Source organism: Aptenodytes patagonicus, chromosome 3 (genome assembly GCF_965638725.1).
Source record: "Aptenodytes patagonicus chromosome 3, bAptPat1.pri.cur, whole genome shotgun sequence".
Classification (NCBI taxonomy): Eukaryota; Metazoa; Chordata; class Aves; order Sphenisciformes; family Spheniscidae; genus Aptenodytes; species Aptenodytes patagonicus.
In genome coordinates, this window is record NC_134951.1 from 110,036,329 (window position 1) to 110,049,797 (window position 13,469).

The 13,469-nt window shown below is 49.7% G+C and overlaps 1 protein-coding gene across 2 annotated transcripts in view; it reads right to left on the bottom strand.

The window, feature by feature from the left end:
• The window catches only part of DUSP10 (dual specificity phosphatase 10), a 135,957-nt gene that overhangs the window by 18,131 nt on the left and 104,357 nt on the right, over positions 1-13,469 (bottom strand). Inside the window, exons 1-2 of one of the 2 annotated variants that reach the window (XM_076334614.1) lie at positions 8,942-8,983; positions 6,453-7,298 (exon numbers count right to left, since the gene is read on the bottom strand). In XM_076334614.1, coding sequence (XP_076190729.1) covers positions 6,453-7,254 — 802 coding nt within the window. In that variant the 5' untranslated portion in view covers positions 7,255-7,298; positions 8,942-8,983. Of the gene's footprint in view, positions 1-6,452; positions 7,299-8,941; positions 8,984-13,469 lie in introns of those variants that run through there. The other variant, XM_076334615.1, reaches the window with a different exon arrangement.

Below are 13,469 nucleotides of genomic sequence, written 5' to 3' on the forward strand. Positions count from 1 at the left end.
CGTGCTTAGTCACAGAGCGGGAGAATGACCATTGCATGGCCTTGGCCAGAGCTCCCCTGGCCCCGAGACTGCCCTGCTATCTAGACATAGTTATCCCTCTAGCCACATCACCCCCTTTCTGCACCACACAGAAGAGACACTTACTTCTCCCATTTCCTCCCTCCTGTCCTTCAAGCCCTAAAATGCTGCTGTACAGGTCCAGAACCAAGTCAGAGACTACCTTCTGGAGGGACATGTGCTCCTGGGGAAACCAACATCTTTCAGAGCAGGGGAGGACACACCAAAACCTCCAGTGGGCTGAGATGCTTCCAGACATGAAGTTGCCTTAATCATAGATGTTAATTGAAGCAAAGAGTTTCCTGTACTAAAAAGTCACAAGGCATAAAAAAAAAATACAAACCCCACAGCTTCACTACTGAAGCACAGAGCATCAATCAGCCACCCCGCACAGAAACCACAAGCACCCTGGGACTTTCCAGCTGCAGAAATAACCCTGCTGAACCCCTCCATGCCTCCTCCTCACAGCAGCCCCCCGTTCTGCCGCCACACAGGGTGCGTTGAGAGGCACAGCCAGGACTGGTGGCCGAACCCAAAGGCACTGGTGCACATGAGCTTTACCACCATAACCATCAACATTCATTGGATCAAGACCAGGTGAAAGGCAGCCACCTGCAAGACCTGCCAGCTGAAGCGAGTGCAATGCTCAAGACAGCACTTTTACCCAGCCTCCTCTCAACAGGACTCTTTGCCAGCTCTGACTTTTAGGGGAGAAGGGGAAAGGTGACATCCACCGCTCTGCTTTAAGCCCCAGCTTACCAAACACCTTTGTGATAACAAGAACATCAAAAGAAGTTTAACTTTTACAGTTACAGAGGTGTTCAAAAAACACTGAAGACAGATTCAGGTGAGTACCCAGAAACAAAGCTCCAGGCAAACAGCTGCTCTCAAAAATTCAGGTCAGCCTTGTGATTTCTGTAGCCAGTGATCTCCCAGGCCCACCAGAGACTTCCCAACAAGGCCAAGGATCCACGCATAATCTTATCTTATGCACAAAGGGACAATGCATTATATCATCTTCAGACTACCATAATCCATTTCTTTAAACAGCGTGACTTCTATAGCCCTGCAAGCCCATACTGAATACTTGAGAAATATTTCCCTCCTGGTTGGCTGGTAAACATGCAAAACAGACAAATGTTAAGACTGCGTGCATGCTGCTCCTATTTATGGTATTTCTTCACTTCAGAGTTGCTTGCCTAAATAAAAAACCTAATTATAATGTGGCTTGTCACAGAGTAAAGAAAGAGTCACAGCCTAAAGACAAGTGGCTGATCCCCCACTTCAAATACATAACAAAGTCAAGGTAATCTTGCTAAAGACTTTTGTGCTCCTAAGCATAGTAAAAATATTGGCTGCTGCTGCTTTGGAAGGTCCTAAAAAAAAAAAGTCTATCTGTATCCATTAACATCCAGACACCACTCAAACCTCAAATACAGCTACTCTTCCACCCTGAGCCTCTCAAAAAGGCTGTGCTCACCTTAAGAATTAAAAGCCAGAAGACACACCAGCAAGCAACTCTATAAAGATTTTACTAGTAGAGTGTCTCACCTCCAACAGGGTAAGGATGTTCCTCTCTTTCCAAGGAAGTGTCATTGCTCTCTTCCACCCCAAGGACAGTTAAAACATGACAGGCACTGTGCAAGCCAGCACTTTGAACTCTGAGATGCCACCATCTGGGAGGAAATGCTACACTTTCCGTTACCGTTGAATAGGCAAAGTTTAGAGGTACATTCATCTTTAGAAGTATCCCCTCGAAGTACAGAAAAGACTGGTCTCCAACCACACTATTGCCCCAATTTATCTGTATGCAAAAGGCATAGACACACACACAACCAATTTTCAAGCGTTATGGCCAATAAGATTATCTACTCCAGCGGAGAAAGAGATACTTTAAGCTCCAGCAATCAGAGTTTGAAAACTGAAGGTGAAATCTCAGCCCTAATAGAGCCAGCAGAAGTTTTTTCCCCCCGGTGACTAATGGGGCCAGATTTCTTCTGCAGCACAGAGGGACCACACTTCAGTTTTAAACACATTGGATGCTTCACACGCATTACTTAACACTTAAAAATACACATTTTCCTATTATAACCATGACCTAATAAGTATTCAGTGGAGATCTCCAGTGAAAGTAAGTGCCAGGCACGTGTTTTGTTGGTCAGCTGGATTTGTTGACCGTTGCGTCAAGTTTTACTCTCAAATACACTTGTGCAGTGTAATCCAATTAGGGTTTAAAGTAACACTGGCACTGTTAAATTATATAATTAATAATAATAAATAATGTATTTGCAACAGATTATGACCAGCTCAGGTATTCCAAAGGCAGTCGATCATAGTATTTTACACGAACATGGGACAACATAAAACAGGTACTTATTCCTTTTATAGGTGTCTCGGTCCCTCTGTAGTTGTATCAACTTTACTGATATGTGACTTCGGTGTGGTAAGAGGTCTGAAGCTATTCTTAGACTGTGGCAGAAAGCATGAAGTGGTTTGCTGGCAGGTCTTATACTCCCCACTATAATGAGAGCAAGTCACTTCATTTATTTCCCTGTTAGATGAGCAATGAGAAGACTGAAAGCCAGAGCATAAATAAGCTCCTCAGACCAGGAACAAGAACAGAGAAACAACCAGCTGTTATCACCACCAGCCAGTTCCTCCCCATCCCCCTTGCAGCAGTCCAGCCACCAGTTTACAGCATGCGGGGGGCGGGGGGGGGGGGGGGAGAAGATTATTCGTCAAATTATGTTTTGCACCTCTGCTTTTGAATTTGGTGTTTCCCTGCAGTCAAACACAGAAGCCTTTAAAAACTAAACACCAGACTTCAGTGGGTTCACAAGGCTTCTGGTGCTGGGGCTCGAAGGCCGGGGAGGAAGGGCAGGATGAAGACAATACCACTAGACGCCGGCCAGGGAGACAAAGGCAACTCCTCTTGTGTTAAAAGCTGTTGAAATGTGTTGGCACAGATGCTTCAATTTTTCATTTTCATTTCATTTGTAGATTTAATTTAACTTGGAAAAGAGATGCTCAACTCCAAACCTAAACATTTCATTCTGGGTAAAATAATACTTTTCATCTGAATGCAAATGAATTTCCCACTTCCTATTTTTAGGTCCCAGTAGCAAACTCAAGCACACAAACCCCCGAGACTCCAGGCCACTTTCGCTATGAGCTGAGGCGCTCAGGGAAGGCAGCCGTGCCTCGCCATTGGGTTTGCAGGAGAGAAAGGGGCACAACCCTGCCAAGGAGGGCCAGGGCTGCTGAGCCAGCCTGGGGCCGCACTGCCATGCTCTCCCCTCCCCAAATCTAGCAACAGCTTTGCCACTGGCCTCAAGCAGAAGGGACACTGGGCTGTGTGTGAAACAGTGAAACATCACTGTTTTTTCCCCTCCTCTCCTTCCCAGTACTAAGCAAAAAAAAAAGCGCATTTAGGTTTCACTAAGCATACAATACCATGGTCTAGTGCGAAGGTGTGCGGGTGCAGCAGGGAAACATGACTTCTGCTATTTTGTATACAAACAGACTGAGCAGCAGCTTCAGCCCTGACAGCTTAGGCTGCTAGAGCCCATGTAGCAGCACTGTGAAGTACATGATTCTTTCTTTTCCTTTTTGTAAAAATAGGGGGTTTATGCCTGTCTCAAGTGCTGTTGTGCCTTGTGAACAAAGAAGCAAAGATTTGCTTATTAAAGAGCTTAAGTCAAAATTATGCAAATGTTATATTTATGACAAAAACCAAAATGTTCCATGTTAAAGGAAGCAGCAAAGAGAGGCATGGATAAGAAGGGAGGAACAGAGGTCTTAAAATCGCCCCATACCACAGCATACATAAGACCCCAAGACTCTCATCACAGTGCTAGTTTATATATTGGTCTGCTACATTAAAAATAAATCAGGCCACCTCTTTTTAACTTGAGCCTAATAAGGTGCCCCATACATATGTTTATCTATAGATCACAGCCTGGCCTTTGGAAACAGCACAGAGTTTCTCTGCTGCTTAACAAGACTCGGGCACCTAAAACTTAAATGCAGGCAGGGCCACGTTGCTACCCCAGCGTGCTGTAAGCCAAAGCTGTAACTCAACCCTCAGCTTTGCCGATCAGATTCGCCCCACAACACGACACCGCGCCACGAAAACGGCAACGGGGCCACGGGCTGACAGGCAGCACCAAACATGGAGAAGGTGGCACCGGATCAGGGGGACATAAACTTGGACGGCCAGGCTAGCAACCAGTGTTTGCAAACACAACACGGGGGATCAGATGGGCCAGCAATAAATTAGGACCGGATTGCAGCGAGCAGGAGAAATTGCTCGAAATAACAAATGGAGGCAAAGAGGGCTTCCCAGCTACCCCCGGTTTCATTTCGGTGCCCAAACCCAGGGGCGTGCACACGCCAGCTCCCGAGCTACTGAAGCATGATGGAAAAAACGCTACCTGACAAGTGAAACTAAATAACGAGCACTTCCAGCACCGCTCCTCCAGCTCAGAAACTTAACCACAGCCTTCCTAAATGCTGCTTTATCATACACTAGACTCCATTCAACCCCAGTTTGAGCCCCACTTCAAAGGAGGGGAGGGGAGCTCCTCACTACACGCTTCCCCAAGGTGAGGTCTGCTCTGGCCCCGCTGATCACTACATCCAAAAAGCAAAGGATTTGGGTTTCCTCTGTCTTCTAGCACACTTCCAGATCTATTGGCAGAACAGTTTGGGGAGGGGATTTCTGCTAAGCAGGTCTTCAAGGCAGATGCTAACATTTCTCAGTGGTTGAAAACCAGAAGCGATGCAAGCAATCCCACAAGCACTCAGTTAAATCCAGCACAACACCCAGGGGCAGCCACCAGCATTAAAAGGTAGGAGAAGGTTGGAATGTGGGCTGCCCACAACCTGCCCACGGGGCCCAACAGCTCCGTGCTGCCCAGCAATGGCTCTATGGCTCCATCTCAGCCAGGATCTTACTTCAGGTACTGAAAAACAGGTCTACAGGAGCATGAGTGTTTTCAGAGAAACACCAAGGAAAAACACCTTCAGCATCCCACCATCCTTTTCTAAGGATAGGAGGGCTTGCAGACTACAGCCATACATCTAGTTGCAAGGGCTGTACAACAGAATGACTACCACCAGAAACACGGGACTTCAGTGGTAACCTCACTCTGCAAAGCACCTCCTCTCCCTCTTTTACAGATGAAGGGCACCATCATGACCTGAGAGACTCAATAAAAGCATACCAGGAACCTGTAGCAAGTGTCAAAGCAACTCTAGCATGACCATATGCTTGCTGGGAGCAAGGAGAAAGTTCAGTGCAATGTTAAGCTTCCACAAGAGACATCCACAGAGGAGGATCTCGCAGGACCCTTAGCTCCTATAAAACTATGAAACCAAACAGAGGAAAGGGGATAAACTATCAGCCTAATCCATTCTCCTGCCACATTGTGTAGGTTGGAAGTAGTAAGCTGTACAGAAAAATTAAGTGAATTAAACACATACAGTATGAGCCAAGCAACAAATCCTTCCATAGTTTCTCAGTGCCACAGCCAGTCTCTGCCAACCATGCCTCTGAATGGCATAAACACCCAGGGGAAAGGAGACTCAATCTAGAGGGCAGCATTGTTATAAATAGGAGCTACAGAATCAAGTGAAGAAAGGGAAGTGTCCTTGGATGCTTTCTTAATTGGAGGGGCTCGTTTCCCCCAAAGCATTAAGGGATAGACCAAACACCACATTAAAACAGAAGCCTTTACAGGAAAACCATATACATATATAAGCACGCATACATGTAAACACAACACTTTCAGATCACTTTTTAGAAGTATCTCCCTCTGTCCATTATTTTGACCCCATACCACCAAAACAAGGCTTGACTGCTCCTCAAGTTTTGCTGACTAGTCCATGATGCAGTGCCTCAGACCAAGTGGCCTCCCTCATCTTTTCTCCTCCCTTCTTCTACTCTCCCACTGCTCATCTCCAGCACCTACGAGTTCAGTTTTATATGGACTAAAATAAGGCTGCTAAGTAAAGGTCAGCCTGACGAGCTAAAAGAGAAGTATACCCTCCTGGACCTCTGCCCCTTGGGCTATAAATACTCAGAGCAAGTAGTGGGGGAAATTCTTTGTCTGCACAGACAGACACCAGGAAGCATGTTTCCTCCTCCTTCCAGTTCCCACCCCGTCCGCTACTCAAGGACAACAGTCAGAAAAAAGCAAGCATCTCCCCACTACCAGCAGCTCCATGATTTGTCCACAGAAGGCATTTGCTTTGCTACTGGTGACTCAAAGCACGCAGGCCTTCCTAGAGATAAACAGACACTTTCAAAGTTCAGCCATCAGCAAGGCTGACACCAGAGTACACGCGCTGCAAAGCAAACCATGAGGTTACATGTGGGCAAAGAGGAAGATTACCTTTTAGGACTAGGGGTTCCTTGCCTTCCCGCTTGAGTGACTCCAGCACTATGTGGAGTGGCTGGGAAGGCATTACTCTGCTTGGCTCATTGGTATTCTCATCATAAACTATGATTTCTTTGGAAAAGATCCTCTTGAAGGAGTCCTTGCCTTCCCGGCAGGAGATCAAGTCCAAGACGGTGATCTTGCCCTGCTGGAGCCTTCTCCGGCTGATCTTGTCAGAACAGTTAATGTGGACAGCCCCTTGAATGTGGCTCTTATTATACTCCATGAACGGCCTGCAGTCAATGATGACAGGCCCTTGGTTCTGTTGGTGGCTCTTGCTGCATTTGGTCATCTTCTTCGCCAGATCGTTCGGGTAAATGATTTTGATGCTAGCGAGTTGCTTGGTGGTGCCTGAGACCGGGCTCCCCACTCCGCCCAGCGGGCTCAAGCTGCCAGCGTTCTCATTGCTGTTGACCATTTGGTTGGCAGGGCAGGCGGTGGAGGCTCCGGCGTTGGTGCTGCTGGTGCTCGCTTGAGTTTGGGCCTGAGTGTCCTTGTCGTACGTTGCCACAGTGCAGCAACTGGCACTGCTGCATCCACAACTCAGGGAGCGTGCAGAGCCGTTAGATGAGGGCATATACGTGAGATTAGCAGTCTTTAGGGACACGACAGCTGCGCCGAGCAGACTGGAGTGGCTCTCACCGGCAGAAGAGGCAGATTCAAGATAGCTAGAGTCTAAACAAAGGTTGAGATCCTGAGGTCTCACTGGCCTCGAAAGTGCCACTACTACCCTGTCGTCTAAAGGAGATGGAGGCATGAGGAGGCTGAGCACTAGCAAGTTAAGAAGAACTCAAGATCACCCTGCAAAAGAAAAAAGGGAGGGGGAATGGGAAGAAGAAAAAGGTGATGAAAACAGGTCATGAAATCACATAAGCCCACAGATACGACAACTCACTTTGCTAATATCCATTACCCACGGGTAACAACCCCTTCTGACAGTTAGCAGCTCACATAAGTTGCTAAAGAACCTTTTCCAATCCTGCAGCAAATACTTCAGCTATCTGCATGTGTGCACATGGCATGCAGAATACACGCGACTAGCCTGGACTGTGCAGCTACACCCAGGAGGAGGCATTTGTCTACATGCAGATGGTGCTGAGCTATTCTGAAACGCCAGGCTGCAAGGCATGCAACTGATAGTGACAGAGAGGCACGTTCTCTTGTTCCCGTTGCTTACTGCAAGGGAAGCAACTACCGGGCTGACTCTACTACTGGGAGGAACACACAGGAGCTGAATGTGTCAGTGGTGATATGCAACTTTTCCAGCAAGCTGGAATAAAATTAGCTTGTGAATAAATTCCCTGAGACAGTCACAAACTTGAACACGTAAAGCTAAACAAAAAACACCCAGGAGAAGACAGGAAAATTAGGTTCTGGAGATCTCTACAAAAAGTATGTGTGCGCCTCACACTTCCATCCCTGTTGGAGAGGTTAACCCAGCCCCAGTTAAGCCCCCAGCTCCAGGCCCGGGAAGGCTGCTGTTCTCCAGCAGTCCCGGAGCAGTAGTTCCCTCCTCCACAGCACGTTTCACAGCTTCTAGAAAGAGGGATCCCCTCCGCCCCAGCCAAGGTCACAGGCTGCCCAGCCTTTGGCTTGTCATTTTCTAAGAGACAACACACACGATTAGGAACCCCTCCTTTCCACTCGGGAGGGAAGGAAAACAACAAGAGCAAAACAACCTAAGAAAGCCGAGACAGTGCCTCCCCTTCCCCAGCAACTTTCGGAGCAGCTGCGGCTCTCGCTGGAAAACACATCCTAGCAGCAACTTCACGAACTCCACCAAATCCCCAAAAGCGGGCGAGCGCTTGCAACACCGGTTCGCCTCTCCCTCCAGCTTCGCACCGGGCCCGTCGATATGGGGTACGGAGATGCCCCATCCCGAACAGCGAGACCTCCTCCCGGGGCGGCCGGCAAGACGCTGCCGTCCTCCCCCCCCCAACAGCCACCGGAGCAAACCCGCGGGCACCTCCGGAGCAAGGAAAGGTGCCGCGACCCACCCGCCCGGTGACGGCGGAGGTCCCGGTGCCGGGCGGAGCGGCCCCGGCGGCGGCAGCGGCTCACCCGAGAGGTTCTCCAGCCTATTCTTGTTCTCCCAAACCTCCCCTCGCCCTTTTCGCCGTTTAGAAAAAGGATAAACAAGCCCCGAGCGTCTTCGCCTGATGCAATTAAAAAAATTAAATAAGCGAGGGAGATAACCCAGCTCCTCTCGCTAGAGACGGGGGAAACAAGAAAGAAGCACAAGAGGAGCGGGAAACCGAAGTTTTACCCCCGAGCGCGGGGAGCCGGCGTCGCCGCCACCCGCGCGGCGGGCCGAGCCGAGCCGGGCCGGGCCGGGCCGGTGCTCCCCGCCGCGGTAGCCCTGCCCGGGCTCCCGCAGCCCCGGGCTCCCGCAGCCCCGCGTCCCGGGGGGGGGGGGGCGCCCCGCCCCGCTCGCCCTCACTCACCGGCGCGGCGCGCTCCGGCCCGGTGCGTCGCGGCCCCGCGCGGCCGCCGCTGCGTCTCGCGCCCGCTGCCCCGCGCGCGCCGCCCACCCCGCGTCCCGCGCGCCGCCCGCACCATCCTCGTTACTTTCTCTTTTGCTACCGCGTAAATGTACGGCTCGGCGGGGGCGGGGCGGGCGGCGACGGGCGGCCCCGCTGGCCAATGGCCGCGCGGCGGCGGGCGGCGGGGCGGGGACGGAGGCGTGGCCGGCCCGCCGGGCGCCGGGGCGGTGATGTCATCGGCAGCCAATCGGGAGGGCGCAGCGCCGGCCCGCGCCCCGGGGCAGCAGCTGCTCCCCGTTGACAGGCGGAGGCGGCCGGGCCGCGCGCGCCCCCGGCGGCAGCGCCCCCCGCAGGGCGGGCCGCGCGCGCAGGCGGCAGCGGGGCGGCCGCGGTGCCAGCGCCGCTGGGCGGGCTGGAAGCGCCCGGGTAGTAAACTGACCTTGCCGGTGCTACCCACCCGCGCACCCGCTGAGGGAAACTGTTGGCAAAAAACGTAACGATTAAAGGTCCCGAATGGGTCCCTTCGTCAGGAAAAGCCACAAACAGCCCAGTCACCCCCGGCCTGCCGCCTCCGCGTCAGGGAGCTGCACCTCGGGGGCGCGTGCCACCACCCCATCACCACCCCCCCCCAAACTGCCTTTCGAAGAAAGCAAGCTGAGAGCGAGCGATCGCAGGCGCCCACAGCCCAGACGCATCGTTTCCACAGGCAGAGCTATACACGACCTACGGGAAGGGGCCAGCGAGACCACCGACCGTCTTCGAAGCAGGGCAGGGAGAGCAAAGCCCCTCGCTCCTGGAGTTTCGGGGCGGTGGGGCGGTACCGCGTGTCCTCCCCAGCCCCCGCAACAAGCAGTTCAGTGATACATAAACGGTGTCAAATCAAGGAGGCTTCTTTTTAGTTGCTTTTCCAAACAATCCTCTTCTAACAAAAATAAGCCCACAGAAGCTACTTCGAGTAAAAAAACAATAACTTCCCTGAATGGCAGCTATAAATCACGGGGAGGGCAGAAGATGTCCCCCGCAGGCAGCTCGGAGCCGGCTAGGCGCGTAGGTCTCCACCTGCCTGACCTCCATGTTAAAGATGGATCCAGTTGCTCCGTGTTATGCAAATTGAGATCAACTCCAGCTTCTGGCATACTGCCAGTCCATCCTTGTCCGGCAAAGATCATGAGCATTCGGATTAGACTGGACTCTCCCAGTGTAAAAAGGAAAGCGATACAGGCTTGAGGACAAGATTTTAGGGACCAGTTACTTGGACAAGTATAAATCCCTTTCATCCTTTCTGGCAGACCTTGATATGAGTGACATAATGAGCTCTCACCCTCGCTACGGGTGCACTACCAGGCAAAAGGTGAAAATTGATTTTCGAGCTGTATGGATCAACTCATCAAACACTAGGACAGTACTTGGCAACAGCACGAGATTTTTGCACCCCTTCCTTCCCCAGTGTGCAATCCATTTTAGCATCTCCTGGTTCAGCAACCACCTTTCCTCACGTATCAATCCGTCACATATCAATCCGTCACCTCAGAGACAGGGAAAGTGGCGTCACCAGAACGATGCATCCCACCATATCCTCCCTGACGGAGGGAGTGCCGGAGAGTTTCACCTACAACCAGGAATGCAAACCCTTTGAGCCAGAGGAGGAAGGGTGAAGTTAGAGCAGATACGATGTTGTGAGTATGATAACATTGAACCTAAATTAGCCCCCAAAGATTTTGGTTCTGGGGTGAACATGGAGAATCTGTTTTTCAACTGGGATTTTCAAGCTGTGACTACCATTCCAACCGGGACTATTACCAAAAATAGTATAAAATGCAGTAATATCATCATTCAGCAATTCAGAGTAAAAAAATCTCACAGATAACAAGATTTCAGAAGCACTGAATACTTGATTTTTTTGATGAATAGTTCTAACTTAAACAGCAAGTCGAGTCATTCTCCTCACAGCCATCCCTTAAACAATCGGTTGCTTTCCCCTAAATGTTCCTCGCAGGACAGTGACTCACCCAGCACAGACTCAGGCTTTTGGTTTCCAGTCTTGCGATGCCACAGTAGGGCACCAGTTCTCCTGCACGCTGGAGAGGAAAGGGGAGCTGGGGCGAGGCTCTCGCATGCAACAGCTTCACCTCCAGCAATCTGCTCCCACTGAGAGCAAACACGTGGGCAAAGACTTTGAGCAAGTCAGTCATGGAGTGGCTTCATCCTCACACCGGCAAAGACTGCAGTCCGGAGGTATTGCCTTCTGAAGGCTTATAAAATGTAAGTCACTGTGATACCCAGCATAAAGGCAAGTTGGGCTTCTAATACCGGCATGTAATTACTGCGCTAGCAGTTGCCCTCCCCAACCAGACAGTGAACAGATCGACGGAGAAATGCACCGGTCTCAGACTCTCTCCACAAACACGGTTCAGTTCCCCGGAGGTGCCAGCGTGAGACACCACTGTCTCTTTTTCATGCTCTCTATTCCTCTTTGTCCGTGGATTGCTGTGGTTGGCACCGGGCTCACCGCAGAGAGGAGGGTTAGCTCACGCTTCCCTCAGAACTGTCCTTTCAAGCCACGCTCGCGCTTGGGGAAGGAGCTCTCCGTGGGCTTGTGCTCAATCACCGCCTGAAATGGTCCTTCCAACCAGGGGAGCTGGAAATGGTGTTTCTGTGTTTGGGCACCCTCCCAAAGCTAGACGTGTGCTAAAGCAAACATTTGCTAGAAAACACTTGGAATCATTGATTTAGCTATCTTTTACTTTCCGAACAAATTTCTCAGTACCAACAACGTGAACCGAGGAAATGTTTCGTGACTTGTTTATGGAGGAGCTCACCTCACAGAAGAGCCGTGCAGAGCTTACCCGTGGCAAGCACTGCTCCCTTCTGAAGGATACTCAGCCTTTGCCAAGTTTTCTTGCAATACAAAGGGAAGCCAAATGTAATTTTGTCTCATATTTGACTTAACTTTATATTTTTCTAAGAATGTTGACTATAAGTTGCTATTCGTCCCTGGTTTCAGAGGATTTCCTACAGAACTTTTACTGACTTTATCCTTAATATATTTTATTAGCCTATGACAAAAGATTGGCCTTTTTCCTGCTCTCAGAAACCACAACCCACTGTGATTTCTTTTCTGAGCATATTCAATGAACAGCTTTCTAAATGCTTTTGCTTTCTGTAATTCAACACCCGTAAGAAACATGACTTATCTATCCCCTAACAACTAAACTTCTGTTTTCTGAAAAGCATACAAGAATTCTTACTATGAAAGCTGGCAGATCTTAGTTAAATTCCCACTTCCAGCAGTAGCAGCACACAGGATTTTGACATTCATTTTCCTTAAATGCTTTTGCCATCATGGTGCGCTTGCGCAGATATTTGTAGAAAACCACAAGCAGACAAAGAGAAATCATCTCAGAATTGAAGCAAATCCTCACAAACTCTCACAGTATACTAATTGCATAGAATCCAATCAAACCCGTTCAACCTCACAAAAAGGGTAAAGATTGCTAAAAACACACGCTGAAAACTGATGTGAAAAAGAAGCCATCAAAATTCTCGCCAATAACACAGACATCCCTTAAGTGCTCTCAAGCTAAAGAGTCCCTTGTTATTGAAAGATTTCTTCCATGTCAAACCATTCTTATCTTCCGCTCTACAATCAGGGACCTTTTCTCTTGTTTGGGATTAAAAAAAAAAATTACCTTCGCCAACACAGCCATGTACAGCACCCACCCTGAGTTTAAGTGGAGAGGAAGGTCTGCTGTCCTGCCCCCCCTTAACATTCAGATCTCCTCTGAAATGTGTGAGGAAAGGATTTGACCTGACGTACGAGACCGTACATCCCTCCGCTGTGGCCACCGCATGCTCTGTGCTCTGTACGACAGCAGGACCGGGCACCCGTGTGTCTGCTGCTGTCAGTGCCGCCCTCTCAGTGGTATCGTTATTTCGGTTTTAGGACCAGAGTAACAACCAAAGTTAGGTGTTCACCGTAACAGGCTGTGTAAAGACAATAAAGGACAGTCGCCTGTGACTCCCGAGACTGGGATTTAAACAGAGCAAAGAAAGTTCCCAATTTTACCGGCAGAAATGGGAAGCAAGAGGTTGAATGACTTGCCCAAAGCTACACAACAGCTTACACCATGAAGCAGAAAATAGGGAAACATGGGGAAAGCAAAGATGCTAACCAGCACAGTATTTAAATTGCAAACCAGTATCTTGCACTTCAGCAGGTATCGCATGAACTAGCTAAAAGCAGATCTTCCTGGGGCCAGACTGAACTTCTATGTGTTCACTACTTAAGTTTGCCCACTTGTTTTTTTAAGCACTCTTTGATTCTTGATATGATCTAATGCACCACATCATGCCTTCGTTTGTCCTCAGCAGGAATGTCAGTTCACTACACAGGCAAAGCTGAGAAACCACGTGATTTAGTTTCTGTCAGCCTTTTGCAAGAAAAGGATTCTCCCCCCCTCCCTTTTTTTTTAAGTCTCTTCTCAAGGCA